This window comes from Artemia franciscana, chromosome 7 (genome assembly GCF_032884065.1).
Source record: "Artemia franciscana chromosome 7, ASM3288406v1, whole genome shotgun sequence".
NCBI classification, from domain to species: domain Eukaryota; kingdom Metazoa; phylum Arthropoda; class Branchiopoda; order Anostraca; family Artemiidae; genus Artemia; species Artemia franciscana.
This window is the reverse complement of record NC_088869.1, coordinates 25,885,931-25,902,345: the sequence shown is the minus strand read 5'-3', so window position 1 is coordinate 25,902,345 and position 16,415 is coordinate 25,885,931. Positions and strand designations below refer to the sequence as shown.

The window sequence follows — 16,415 nt, the reverse complement described above, 5'->3', positions numbered from 1 at the left end:
TATCGAACCCAATGAGGTGGGAGAAGGTCACGAGGAAATATTTAAAGAAAATTGGAACTTCATGAGAGACGGGTGAAGTGTGACACTTTGAACAGATTGGAGTGAAGTACGTGCAGCTGTGTCGGTGTCGTGTGGCTTGGTGCCGCAGTGATTTTTCAGTAGTGGAGCAGTAGCACGTATTTTAACATGGACAGGAAGGGTATCTTGACGAAAAACCCGGTCTATTACACCCTTTTCATCGTAAATTGTTTTTATTCAACAAGTTGAGCACTTTTGAAAATATGCATATAGATTGTAAAGAAAAAATCAACTAACATTATAATTCACACTTGAAAATATCAATTTGAACTCCATCCATCTTCTGACACGATAAAAAAGCAACCATTTTATTAGTATAAAACCCTCTGATTTTTATACATTGAGATTGATTGATATCCATTGCTCACTGAAGTTGTCACTTCTCCTGGCTTTGAGCCAGGTTTCGAAAATTCACAAGAACCAGCATTAGAATCCAAAACTTTACTCATGAGCAAGACAACTTCAATTTCCGCATAATCAGTAAGACGACGCACTTCATTATCCTTTCTTAATATAGTGTTGGGTAATTTCCGGATTCGCTCTATGTACCGACAATCTATTTTCAATTCGTGACAGCACAGATTGACTAGGTTGGCGTAAGTCGCTTCTTTTTTTGACAACTCCACTTCTATAAAATCCTGGTCACCAGTGTCAGCTATTCGAATTTTCAAGATCATTTCTAAAAACAAAAGAATTAAATATAACGACAGAGTATTAAAGAAAAAAAAACTATTACTAAGTCTTTGTAGGACAAATAGTTTGAAACTTATCCGGATCAACATGTCAATGTCCGATTTCTCAATATCAAGGTACTTCAGTTGGTTAGGGCATATACCCAGTATTCAGGAAACCATGGATTCATATGTCTCTTCTAACAAATTTTTCAGAACTTTCCTTATTAGTTTCACCAAATGCCACAAATAGGATGAATACTAAATAAAAAGATTCAGTCATTCATAACAAAGGATCCCCTCCTCAGTTGAAAAAACAAAAGTAGCGGCTTAATTTGTGACTGTTTCCAATTTTAACCCTTCGCCTCATCCCAAGGCTCACACCTAATCATATCTAAAAAGTCGTTTCATGAAAAAACAAACCGACTTTTAGAGGATCGAGCAGGATTTTTCTCATTGGTACACGAGTCAAAGCTCCAAAAGAGAATCAGAAGATCTTCTTTCATGAGATTCAGAGTAAGACTAGGAATTCGCTAACTGGTGCAACGAATAAAGCTATGAATATTTCTGGGGGCGAGAGTTCCCCTGCATAACAAAGCTTTTCGCCAGAAATGTGGTGTGTTTTGTTTTGTTTTTTTCTTCCTATAGTACGTTCCTGGGGATGATTCTCATCGCTATTTAAATGTGTCAGATATTTCAGATATATGCATATATAATCACAATTCCCCCCTCCAGGTTGTTCAAAAATCATTTCTTCTTAATATTAAACAAAATTCAGATATTCTTCTTTAAATGAAAGTAGACCAAAGTTGAAAATCAAAAATTAATTTTCTCTTCATAATTGTTAGGTTTTTCTGGGGGGAGGGGTCTTTCGAGAAATATTTTGCACAGGGGAATGCCCCCTTCCCCTCTTACCTCTGTGTAGGTAAGTATATGAATGTAGTCTCCTATTTTAGATTCAAAATATTTCAATAATAAAAGGAGACTTACGACACCATCAACCGAAAAATAATTTTGACCGAATAAAGAAACATAAGGAGGCAAAGTCCCACCTCCGTATTTTTCTCAAATGTTTGCCACAGAAAACTGGAATTTTTGATGCTCTTCCCCCTCCCCGTACTCGAAGACACAATTACCTTCTTTATTGTCCCCCCATCTCTGACTCTCCTCTCCCCCCAAAAACATCGGACGCATCCATCCAATTGAATGAGCGTTAAAAGATAGATTCTCTCACCTCATTCACCTTCTGTAGAAGTTCTCACGAAAAGTGGGAGGATTCCGGCCGAAAAATGTTATTCTGAAGTTTCCACCCTCCCCTCTTTTCGCAGGAGAATTGATCTGCCCCTATTAATTTATACGTAACTGCAATTCTGTACATTAAAGAATTGAATCTAAAAAAGCTAAGTGAAATGAAACCAGCAAATAAATGTCTATAATATATGCTTAATTTTAGTAGAATGTATATCAAACAGTATATGGTAACAAACTATAGGCGATGGGTGACAAATGTCACCATCTTCGCCTATAGCAAAATCGGACTTGAAGGGTATTTCGCCTTTTTGCTGAAATTATGGAAATTCACATTAAGCAAAGAAATTTTGACTAGCACCTTGAATTTAACAAATTGTGACTATTTTGAATCAGCATAAAATTGAGAGCTCTAATATATATATATATATATATATATATATATATATATATATATATATATATATATATATATATATATATATATATATATATATATATATATATATATATATATATATATATATATATATATATATATATATATATATATATATATATATATATATATATATATATATATATATATATATATATATATATATATATATATATATATATATATATATATATATATATATATATATATATATATATATATATATATATATATATATATATATATATATAAAGGTAAGGTAAAGGATACGGCATTAGACTTTACAGTCCGTACCGGCGGTGCTGATCTCCATTTCTTGGCCCTTCAGCCAGGAAGTGCAATGGGGGGTTGGGGGCCAGCCATCCTGTGCTTTCGCATACCCTTCCTGCTTACCTTCCCCAGATTTCTCCAGGTACCCATTTAGAGCTGGGTCGACTCTGGCTAAGCTTACAGAGTCATGCCACTGACCCCCGTCCCAAACTAAAGAATTGGGTACACCGGGATTCGAAATATGTATATATATATGTATATATATATATATATATATATATATATATATATATATATATATATATATATATATATATACATATATATATATATATATATATATATATATATATATATATATATATATATATATATATATATATATATATGTCTATATATCTATATATATAAAAATAAGTTGATGTTAAATATATATATATATATATATATATGTATATATATATATATATATATATATATATATATATATATATATATATATATATATGTCCTTATATCTATATATATAAAAATAAGTTGACGTTAAATATATATATATATATATATATATATATATATATATATATATATATATATATATATATGTATATATCTATACCTATATCTATATCTATCTATATATATAAAAATAAGTTGTCTGTCTGTGTATCTGTCTTTCTGTCAGGTGACGTCATGTTTCTGTGTCGACTGACGTCATGATGTTAGTTGTCGTCATTTTTGCTATGACGATGACGTCATTAAAGATATTTAATCATGAAGTTAGTTGTCGTCATTTTTGCTTGGACGGTGACGTCATTAAAGATATATAAGACATATGTTCACGTAGAAATCTATTAATGTTTAAGTTTAAAATGACTGATGAACTTACAATGGCAAAAGCCGATGAAGATGCTCAAAGAGTGTATGCCAAAAAACTTGCTGCTGATAGAGAAAGTCAGAAAAGAAAGCGTGCCGAGGAATCAAAAGAACAGCAAGGAAACAGGCTTGAGGCTGATAGAGAAAGAAAGAACAGAAAGCGTGCCGAGGAATCAAAAGAACAGCAAGGAAACAGGCTTGAAGCTGATAGAGAAAGAAAGAACAGAAAGCGTGCCGAGGAATCAAAAGAACAGCAAGGAAACAGGCTTGAGGCTGATAGAGAAAGAAAGAACAGAAAGCGTGCCGAGGAACTACCAAAGCAACGCGAAAGCAGACTTGCTGCTAAAAGAGAAAGTGAAAAAATAAGGCGTGTCGAGGAATCACAAGAACAGCAAGAAATCAGGCTTGATGCTGATAGAGAAAGTAAGAAAAGAAAGCGTGCCGAGGAATCACAAGAACAGCAAGAAATCAGGCTTGCTGCTGATAGAGAAAGTAAGAAAAGAAAGCGTGCCGAGGAATCAGAGCAACCTGAAAGTTATCGCCTGGCTTTCAGGTACAGCCCAGTCGGGACAATGTCTAAAATTTGTCCCTATTGCAAGGCCTTGAAATTCAATGCTGAAACAATGGGAATGTGTTGCGCCTCAGGAAAAGTTAAACTTTCTTTATTGGCTGCACCACCAGAGCCATTGAAGACTTTCCTTACTGGAACTACGTCAGAATCTAAGCGTTTTTTGTCAAAAATCAGAAAATACAACTCATGTTTCCAAATGACGTCGTTTGGAGCCCAAATCGAAAATCCAGATCAATTTATGTCTACTTTCAAAGTAAAAGGGTAAATTTATCATAGAGCAGGGTCCCTTCTACCATTCTCAGGCGAGAATAATAAATTTTTACAATTGTACTTCATCAGTGATAGAAATTCTGAATTGAATGCACGTTGCGAAATTTCTCCCAACGTTGAAAGGACAATCGTTTCCCAATTGCAACATCTTTTCCACGAAAATAATAATTTAGTGCGTCTGTTCAAAACAGCCATCGATTTGATGCCTACTGATACGCATAAAATTGTTATTTCCGCTGACAAAACGCCTCCTGGCCAACATGTGCGTAGATACAATGCTCCAACTATCGACGAAGTGGCAATCGTTATGGTCGGTGATCAGTTTTTACCTCGAGATATTATTCTTCATAAGCGAAATGCTCAGTTGTTAAGAATTGCTGAAACTCATCGATGCTACGATGCCCTACAATATCCTATCATTTTTTGGGATGGAGCCGACGGCTATCACTTTAATATTAAATTGATGAATCCAGCCACTAACAAAGAAATGAATAAGAAATGCAGTGCAATGCATTATTATTCCTATAGACTAATGATTCGGCAGGATGACGAAAATTATATTTTAAAATGCCGTGAATTGTTTCACCAATTTGTCGTTGATATGTATGCTAAAATTGAATCAGAACGTTTGCTATATATCCGCCTGAATCAGACCAAGCTCCGCTCTGAACAATACATTCATTTGCGAGATGCAGTTATAAATGACGGTAATACCACAAACGTTGGAAGATTAACAATTTTACCTTCGTCATATGCTGGCAGTCCCCGTCATATGCATGAATATGCTCAAGATGCTATTGCGTATGTTCGTCTCTATGGTCGTCCAGATTTATTTATTACATTTACATGTAATCAATCTTGGGACGAGATACTGCAGCTTTTACTTCAAGGACAATCGGCGGTTCATAGGCATGACATTACGGCCCGTGTCTTCCGGCAAAAGTTGAAATCACTGATAAACTACATAGTAAAACTTGAAGTGTTTGGGTCAGTGCGGTGCTGGATGTACTCAGTGGAATGGCAAAAACGAGGTTTGCCACACGCACATATACTAATCTGGCTACATAAAAAAATTACTTCGAACGAAATTGATGATGTGATTTCCGCTGAAATACCTGATAAAAATGTCGATAAAGGGTTACATGATATTATTGTAAAAAATATGATACATGGACCTTGCGGTGCACTGAACGAAAATTCACCATGCATGGCCAAAGGAAGGTGCACAAAGCAATATCCTCGACTTTTAGTATCAAACACAATTACTGGCAATGATGGTTACCCACAATATAGAAGAAGATCTACCGAAGATGGCGGTAAAACAGCAATAATAAAGAAGCGTAACGGTACCACCATCGAAGTAGATAACCAGTGGGTTGTTCCATATTCCCCATTATTATTAAAAACATTTAATGCACACATAAACGTTGAATACTGTAACTCCGTAAAGGCAATCAAATACATATGTAAATACGTCAACAAAGGCAGTGACATGGCAGTTTTTGGCTTGCAGACCGAAATCAAAGATTTCGACGAAATCGTACAATATCAGGCTGGAAGATACATAAGCAGTAATTAAGCTGTTTGGCGAATTCTTTCATTTCCGATACATGAACGTAGTCCAGCTGTTGTTCACTTAGCGGTACATTTACAGAATGGTCAACGTGTTTATTTCACGGAAACCAACGTGCAACAAAGAGCCCTGAATCCACCGGATACAACATTAACAGCTTTTTTTTCGCTTTGCAAAAATGATTCTTTTGCAAAAAAACTGCTGTATACTGAAGTCCCTTCGTATTACACGTGGAATACTAAAAATAAAGTATTTGAACGTCGAAAACAGGGTAAGTCAGTCGACGGCCAACCTACCTTCTTCAAAGATACCACGATAGGAAGACTCTACACCGTTCACCCCAATCAACATGAATGCTTCTTTCTACGCCTGCTTTTGGTGAATGTACCCGGTCCGACATCCTTTGAGTATTTGAGAACTGTAAACGGTACTATACATGACACTTACCGTAGTGCATGCCAAGCTCTGAATTTATTAGAGAATGACCAACACTGGGATAACTGCATCAATGACGCGTGCGAAACGTCAACCCCAAGTCAAATTCGTGCATTGTTTGGCATCATTTTAACAACTTGCTCTCCATCAGCTCCTACAGAGTTATGGGAAAAATATAAGTCAAAAATGTCCGAAGATATACTCCATCGAAAACAGTTAGAGACGTCAGATATGAGTTTTGATTTTACATCAGAAATTTATAACTACACTTTAGTTATTATAGAAGATTTGTGCGTAAGTATGGCAAACAAACCTCTTCAGGATTTGGGAATGCCTTCACCTAACCGTATCGCCGCTGTTTCGACATGTGTAGAATTGGATCGTGAACAAAGTTACAGTACGAGTGATCTATTGTCGTATATACAAAATAACATTTCCAAGTTAACGTCGGAACAAAAAGACATTTATGATACGATAATGCATTGTGTCGATAAAAACGTTGGAGAAATTTTCTTTTTGGATGCGCCAGGAGGTACTGGTAAAACGTTTGTGATAAAACTGATTCTGGCATCAATTCGATCAAAAAATGATATAGCGTTGGCAATTGCGTCGTCCGGAATAGCCGCAACATTGCTGCCTGGTGGAAGAACTGCTCATTCCGCTTTGAAATTGCCTCTGAATTTGCATTCTACAGAAACTCCCACGAGCAATATTTCCAAATCATCTGGGATGGGTAAAGTATTGCAGCAATGCAAACTTATTATTTGGGATGAGTGCACAATGGCACACAAAAAATCGCTCGAGGCTCTGGATCAATGCTTGAAAGATTTGAGAGGGAAGTCGAAACCCTTTGGCAGCACATTAATATTGCTTGCGGGAGATTTCAGGCAAACATTACCTATAATACCTAGATCAACTACTGCAGACGAAATGAATGCTTGCCTGAAAAATTCTAATTTATGGGCACACGTAAAAATATTAAAATTAACTACAAATATGCGTGTCCGATTGCAAAACGATGACTCTGGTCAAACATTTTCAGATCAATTGCTGGCAATTGGAAACGGAAAGCTCCCAGTAGACTCAATTTCAGGACGTATACAACTACTTGCTGATTTCTGTAATTTAGTGACGTCCAAAAATGAATTGATTGAAAAAGAATTTCCGAATATTCTAAAAAATTATAAAAATAATAAATGGCTAAGTGAAAGAGCGATTCTCGCACCCAAAAATATAGACGTCCACGAAATCAACAATATTGTTTTGACCAAGATTCGAGACCAGGCAGTCCTTTACAAGTCAGTCGACACAGTTTTGGAACCAAATGAAGCGGTTAATTATCCATCTGAATTTTTAAATTCCATAGATCTTTCAGGGTTTCCACCACACATGCTACAAATAAAAATAGGCGTACCAATAATACTTTTAAGAAATATCAACCCACCAAAGCTTTGCAATGGCACGCGACTTGCCGGAAAAAAAACAATGGAAAACCTAATAGAGGCCACAATCTTGACAGGGCATTTTGAGGGTGAGGCTGTTCTTATTCCTCGCATTCCCATGATTCCAACGGATCTGCCTTTTCAATTTAAAAGATTGCAATTCCCAATTCGATTAGCATTTGCAATCACCATTATGCAGCGACAATTGGACAGCGAAGAAGGTTGTATATTCGCAAGTTTTACGCAGTTAATTTGTATTGTATCTATCTATCTATCTATCTATCTATATAAAAACGAGTTGTGTGTATGCATGTTTGTTTGTCTGTAAAAAGAGCGTTTGCATATGACGTCATTATTAGTACATACGGCTTTGTATATGCACAGACAATGGGAAAGCCAAGAATGTTGTATATTCGCAATTTTTACGCAGTTTGAAACAGATATATAAATCTATCTATATTCACATGTGGGACACAGGGACACAACTACAACAGCTAGTATATATATATATATATATATATATATATATATATATATATATATATATATATATATACTAGCTGTTGGGATGGCGCTTCGCGCCACCCCAACACCTAGTTGGTGGGGCACTTGGCGCCCCCCCAAGCCCCCCCGCGCGCGTAAGTCGTTACGCGCCATATTAGTTATGCGCCATTGTAGTTGTGTCCCTGTGTCCCACCTGTGAATATAGATAGATTTATATATGTGTTTCAAACTACGTAAAAATTGCGAATAAACAACATTCTTGGCTTTCCCATTGTCTGTGCATATACAAAGCCGTATGTACTAATAATGACGTCATATGCAAACGCTCTTTTTACAAACAAACAAACATGCATCCACACAACTCGTTTTTATATAGATAGATAGATAGATACAATACAAATTAACTGCGTAAAACTTGCAAATATACAACATTCTTCGCTGTCCAATTGTCGCTGCATATAAATACATTGTCAGGTTTACCGACCCTCGAACATGCAACGTACAATTGTCCATGGGAAAAACAATCAGTATTAAGATCTATACCACATTTTTCTAATGATCGACCTTGAGCTTTGTTAATGGTGATTGCAAATACTAATCGAATTGGGAATTGCAATCTTTTAAATTGAAAAAGCAGATCCGTTGGAATCATGGGAATGCGAGGAATAAGAACAGCCTCACCCTCATAAAGCCCTGTCAAGATTGTGGCCTCTATTAGGTTTTCCATTGTTTTTTTTACGGCAAGTCGCGTGCCATTGCAAAGCTTTGGTGGGTTGATATTTCTTAAAAGTATTATTGGTACGCCTATTTTTAGTTGTAGCACTTGTGGTGGAAACCCTGAAGGATCTATGGAATTTAAAAATTCAGATGGATAATTAACCGCTTCATTTGGTTCCAAAACTGTGTCGACTGACTTGTAAAGGACTGCCTGGTCTCGAATCTTGGTCAAAACAATATTGTTGATTTCGTGGACGTCTATATTTTTGGGTGCGAGAATCGCTCTTTCACTTAGCCATTTATTATTTTTATAATTTTTTAGAGTATTCGGAAATACTTTTTCAATCAATTCATTTTTGGACGTCACTAAATTACAGAAATCAGCAGGTAGTTGTATACGTATTGAAATTGAGTCTACTGTTTGACCAGAGTCATCGTTTTGCAATCAGACACGCATATTTGTAGTTAATTTTAATATTTTTACGTGTGCCCATAAATTAGAATTTTTTAGGCAAGCATTCATTTCGTCTGCAGGAGTTAAACTACGTAAAAATTGCGAATATACAACATTCTTGGCTTTCCAATTGTCTCTGTATATACAAAGCCGTATGTACTAATAATGACATCATATGCAAACGCTCTTTTTACAAACAAACAAACATGCATACACACAACTCGTTTTTATATAGATAGATAGATAGATAGATACAATACAAATTAACTGCGTAAAACTTGCGAATATACAACATTCTTCGCTGTCCAATTGTCGCTGCATATAAATAGATTGTCAGGTTTACCGACCCTCGAACATGCAACATACAATTGTCCATGGGAAAAACAATCAGTATTAAGATCTATACCACATTTTTCTAATGATTGACCTTGAGCTTTGTTAATGGTGATTGCAAATGCTAATCGAATTGGGAATTGCAATCTTTTAAATTGAAAAGGCAGATCCGTTGGAATCATGGGAATGCGAGGAATAAGAACAGCCTCACCCTCAAAAGGCCCTGTCAAGATTGTGGCCTCTATTAGGTTTTCCATTGTTTTTTTTACGGCAAGTCGAGTGCCATTGCAAAGCTTTGGTGGGTTTATATTTCTTAAAAGTATTATTGGTACGCCCATTTTTAGTTGTAGCACGTGTGGTGGAAACCCTAAAAGATCTATGGAATTTAAAAATTCAGATGGATAATTAACCGCTTCATTTGGTTCCAAAACTGTGTCGACTGACTTGTAAAGGACTGCCTGGTCTCGAATCCTGGTCAAAACAATATTGTTGATTTCGTGGACGTCTATATTTTTGGGTGCGAGAATCGCTCTTTCACTTAGCCATTTATTATTTTTATAATTTTTTAGAATATTCGGAAATACTTTTTCAATCAATTCATTTTTGGACGTCACTAAATTACAGAAATCAGCAGGTAGTTGTATACGTCCTGAAATTGAGTCTACTGGGAGCTTTCCGTTTCCAATTGTCAGCAATTGATCTGAAAATGTTTGACCAGAGTCATCGTTTTGCAATCGGACACGCATATTTGTAGTTAATTTTAATATTTTTACGTGTGCCCATAAATTAGAATTTTTCAGGCAAGCATTCATTTCGTCTGCAGGAGTTGATCTAGGTATTATAGGTAATGTTTGCCTGAAATCTCCCGCAAGCAATATTAATGTGCTGCCAAAGGGTTTCGACTTCCCTCTCAAATCTTTCAAGCATTGACCCAGAGCCTCGAGCGATTTTTTGTGTGCCATTGTGCACTCATCCCAAATAATAAGTTTGCATTGCTGCAATACTTTACCCATCCCAGATGATTTGGAAATATTGCACGTGGGAGTTTCTGTAGAATGCAAATTCAGAGGCAATTTCAAAGCGGAATGAACAGTTCTTCCACCAGGCAGCAATGTTGCGGCTATTCCGGACGACGCAACTGCCAACGCTATATCATTTTTTGATCGAATTGATGCCAGAATCAGTTAACTTTGTTCACGATCCAATTCTACAATTGTCGAAACAGCAGCGATACGGTTAGGTGAAGGCATTCCCAAATCCTGAAGAGGTTTGTTTGCCATACGTACGCACAAATCTTCTATAATAACTAAAGTGTAGTTATAAATTTCTGATGTAAAATCAAAAGTCATATCTGACGTCTCTAACTGTTTTCGATGGAGTATATCTTCGGACATTTTTGACTTATATTTTTCCCATAACTCTGTAGGAGCTGATGGAGAGCAAGTTGTTAAAATGATGCCAAACAATGCACGAATTTGACTTGGGGTTGACGTTTCGCACGCGTCACTGATGCAGTTATCCCAGTGTTGGTCATTCTCCAATAAATTCAGAGCTTGGCATGCACTACGGTAAGTGTCATGTATAGTACCGTTTACAGTTCTCAAATACTCAAAGGATGTCGGACCGGGTACATTCACCAAAAGCAGGCGTAGAAAGAAGCATTCATGTTGATTGGGGTGAACGGTGTAGAGTCTTCCTATCGTGGTATCTTTGAAGATGGTCGGTTGGCCGTCGACTGACTTACCCTGTTTTCGACGTTCAAATACTTTATTTTTAGTATTCCACGTGTAATACGAAGGCACTTCAGTATACAGCAGTTTTTTTGCAAAAGAATCATTTTTGCAAAGCGAAAAAAAAGCTGTTAATGTTGTATCCGGTGGATTCAGGACTCTTTGTAGCACGTTGGTTTCCGTGAAATAAACACGTTGACCATTCTGTAAATGTACCGCTAAGTGAACAACAGCTGGACTACGTTCATGTATCGGAAATGAAAGAATTCGCCAAACAGCTTCATTACTGCTTATGTATCTTCCAGCCTGATATCGTACGATTTCGTCGAAATCTTTGATTTCGGGCTGCAAGCCAAAAACTGCCATGTCACTGCCTTTGTTGACGTATTTACATATGTATTTGATTGCCTTTACGGAGTTACAGTATTCAACGTTTATGTGTGCATTAAATGTTTTTGATAATAATGGGGAATACGGAACAACCCACTGGTTATCTACTTCGATGGTGGTACCGTTACGCTTCTTTATTATTCCTGTTTTACCGCCATCTTCAGTAGATCTTCTTCTATATTGTGGGTAACCATCATTGCCAGTAATTGTGTTTGATACTAAAAGTCGAGGATATTGCTTTGTGCACCTTCCTTTGGCCATGCATGGTGAATTTTTGTTCAGTGTACCGCAAGGTCCATGTATCATATTTTTTACAATAATATCATGTAACCCCTTATCGACATTTTTATCAGGTATTTCAGCGGAAATCACATCATCAATTTCGTTCGAAGTAATTTTTTTATGTAGCCAGATTAGTATATGTGCGTGTGGCAAACCTCGTTTTTGCCATTCCACTGAGTACATCCAGCATCGCACTGACCCAAACACTTCAAGTTTTACTATGTAGTTTATCAGTGATTTCAACTTTTGCCGGAAGACACGGGCCGTAATGTCATGCCTATGAACCGCCGATTGTCCTTGAAGTCAAAGCTGCAGTATCTCGTCCCAAGATTGATTACATGTAAATGTAATAAATAAATCTGGACGACCATAGAGACGAACATACGCAATAGCATCTTGAGCATATTCATGCATATGACGGGGACTGCCAGCATATGACGAAGGTAAAATTGTTAATCTTCCAACGTTTGTGGTATTACCGTCATTTATAACTGCATCTCGCAAATGAATGTATTGTTCAGAGCGGAGCTTGGTCTGATTCAGGCGGATATATAGAAAACGTTCTGATTCAATTTTAGCATACATATCAACGACAAATTGGTGAAACAATTCACGGCATTTTAAAATATAATTTTCTTCATCCTGCCGAATCATTAGTCTATAGGAATAATAATGCATTGCACTGCATTTCTTATTCATTTCTTTGTTAGTGGCTGGATTCATCAATTTAATATTAAAGTGATAGCCGTCGGCTCCATCCCAAAAAATGATAGGATATTGTAGGGCATCGTAGCATCGATGAGTTTCAGCAATTCTTAACAACTGATCGTTTCGCTTATGAAGAATAATATCTCGAGGTAAAAACTGATCACCGACCATAACGATTGCCACTTCGTCGATAGTTGGAGCATTGTATCTACGCACATGTTGCCCAGGAGGCGTTTTGTCAGCGGAAATAACAATTTTATGCGTATCAGTAGGCATCAAATCGATGGCTGTTTTGAACAGACGCACTAAATTATTATTTTCGTGGAAAAGATGTTGCAATTGGGAAACGATTGTCCTTTCAACGTTGGGAGAAATTTCGCAACGTGCATTCAATTCAGAATTTCTATCACTGATGAAGTACAATTGTAAAAATTTATGATTCTCGCCTGAGAATGGTAGAAGGGACCCTGCTCTATGATAAATTTGCCCTTTTACTTTGAAAGTAGACATAAATTGATATGGATTTTCGATTTGGGCTCCAAACGACGTCATTTGGAAACATGAGTTGTATTTTCTGATTTGTGACAAAAAACGCTTAGATTCTGACGTAGTTCCAGTAAGGAAAGTCTTCAATGGCTCTGGTGGTGCAGCCAATAGAGGAAGTTTAACTTTTCCTGAGGCGCAACACATTCCCATTGTTTCACCATTGAATTTCAAGGCCTTGCAATAGGGACAAATTTTAGACATTGTCCCGATTTGAACACATCTACTCAAGCTATAATCATCGACTGGGTTGTACCTGAATGCCAGGCGATAACTTTCAGGTTGCTCTGATTCCTCGGCACGCTTTCTTTTCTTACTTTCTCTATCAGCAGCAAGCCTGATTTCTTGCTGTTCTTGTGATTCCTCGGCACGCTTTCTTTTCTTACTTTCTCTATCAGCAGCAAGCCTGATTTCTTGCTGTTCTTGTAATTCCTCGGGACGCCTTCTTTTTTCACTTTCTCTTTTAGCAGCAAGTCTGCTTCCGCGTTGCTCTGGTAGTTCCTCGGCACGCTTTCTGTTCTTTCTTTCTCTATCAGCCTCAAGCCTGTTTCCTTGCTGTTCTTTTGATTCCTCGGCACGCTTTCTGTTCTTTCTTTCTCTATCAGCCTCAAGCCTGTTTCCTTGCTGTTCTTTTGATTCCTCGGCACGCTTTCTGTTCTTTCTTTCTCTATCAGCCTCAAGCCTGTTTCCTTGCTGTTCTTTTGATTCCTCGGCACGCTTTCTTTTCTGACTTTCTCTATCAGCAGCAAGTTTTTTGGCATAGACTCTTTGAGCATCTTCATCGGCTTTTGCCATTGTAAGTTCATCAGTCATTTTAAACTTAAACATTAATAGATTTCTACGTGAACATATGTCTTAAATATCTTGAATGACGTCACCGTCAAAGCAAAAATGATATTTTTATATATATAGATGACATCACCGTCAAAGCAAAAATGACGACAACTAACTTCATGACGTCAGTCGAAACAGAAACATGACGTCACCTGACAGACAGACAGACACAGACAGACAACTTATTTTTATATATATATAGATATATCTATACATATATATATATATATATATAAATAAGTTGACGTCATTATATGACTTCTGAATCATTTCATCATATACCAATTCAAATACGAATGTATTCAAACCGAAGTAGCTGAGTTGGTAAAGTGTTATGTTCCAGGTTCCAGGTCCGAGAGGATCCAGGCTCGAACCTTGGCTTTAGCATTAATACAAAAGAAGAAAAAAACTAAAAAAGGTAAAAACTACAAAAAAAATTAAAAAGAAAATACTAAAAAAAACTAAAAAAAGGTAAAAAAACTAAAAACTAAAAAAAAAACTAAAAAAACTAAAAAAAGGTAAAAACTACAAAAAAAAACTAAAAAGAAAAAAAAAGCTAATAGAAAAAACTAAAAGAACTAAAAACTGAAAAAGAAAAAAAAAACAAAAAAAGGAAAAAACTGAAAAATAAAGGAGAAAAAGAAAACTAAAAACCGGGACACAGGGAATATAAATGACGACCGGGACACTCAAAGAGAAATTAAAGACTGGGACACTGGGACACAAATAACGACCGGGAGATATACATGACGACCGGGACAATCAAAGATAAATTACAGACCGCGACACCGGGACACCGGGACACAGGGAATATAAATGACGACTGGGACGCTCAAAGAGAAATTACAGACTGGGACACTGGGACACAAATGACGACCGGGACACAGGGACACAACTACAAGGGGGATGCCGGGGGCACAGGGGGATATATAAATGACGACGGGGACACAGGGAATGTTCGATTAGGAATCACCATCAACAAAGCTCAAGGGCAATCATTAGAATAATCAGGTATAGATCTGAATATGGATTGTTTTTCCCATGGACAATTTTATGTTGCATGTTCAAGAGTCGGTAAACCTGACAATCTATTTATATGCACAGACAATGGGACATCGAAGAATGTTGTATACTCGCAAATTTTACGTAGTTAAAAACATATATATATATATATATATATATATATATATATATATATATATATATATATATATATATATATATATATATATATATATATATATATATATATATATCTATATCTTTCTATATTCACAGGTGGAACACAGGGACACAACTACAATGGCGCGTAACGACTAACACGCGCGGGGGGCTTGGGGGGGGGGGCGCGAAGCACCCCCACCAACTAGGTGTTGGGGTGGCGCGAGATATTCACAGGTGGGACACAACTACAATGGCGCGTAACGACTTACGAGCGCGGGGGGCTTGGAGGGGGGGGCGAAGCGCCCCCACAAACTAGGTGTCGGATCGCATGGATGACGTAAATTGGTTTGGTTTTCTGTTTTAAGGTTTTCGAATTGCTTTAATCCATTTGGTTTTCTGTTTTAAGGTTTTCGAATTGCTTTAATCCATTGTCAAAATCTATTGAAATATTTGTGCAATCACCAGTTTTTTACATTTTAAGCAATTTAATAAAATTTAAAAAGAGCCTCAATTTCTTGAGCTCGTGTAACGGTAATAATGGTCATGTAACAGACGGACACTACATCTAAATATATATATATATATATTAGATCTCTCCATTTTATGCTGATTCAAAATAGTTACAATTGATTAAATTCAAGGTACTAGTCAGAATTTCTTAGCTTAATGTAAATATGCATGATTTCAGAAAAAAAGGCGAAAAACCCCTCAAGTCCGATTTTTCTGAGAATCGGATCATTGAATGCTAAATATCCAAGATCCTCTAACAAAGTTTTCAAGCCCCTAACTAAAAAAAATGTGAGATTTGGTATCTCTCCTTTCATAGATGAGTATTTAATTGTTGTTTTTTTTTTTTTTTCACCAGAAGTGATTGCATCCAACC

At 36.6% G+C, this 16,415-nt stretch overlaps 1 protein-coding gene across 4 annotated transcripts in view; it reads right to left on the bottom strand.

Moving 5' to 3' along the window:
* Window positions 1-232: 232 nt before the first annotated feature.
* The window catches only part of LOC136029070 (ankyrin repeat domain-containing protein 40-like), a 31,742-nt gene continuing 15,559 nt past the window's right edge, over window positions 233-16,415 (bottom strand). For all 4 annotated transcript variants that reach the window (XM_065707111.1, XM_065707110.1, XM_065707112.1 and 1 more), the window contains one exon: window positions 233-757. In XM_065707111.1, coding sequence (XP_065563183.1) covers window positions 390-757 — 368 coding nt within the window. In that variant the 3' untranslated portion in view covers window positions 233-389. The remainder of the gene's footprint in view (window positions 758-16,415) is intronic.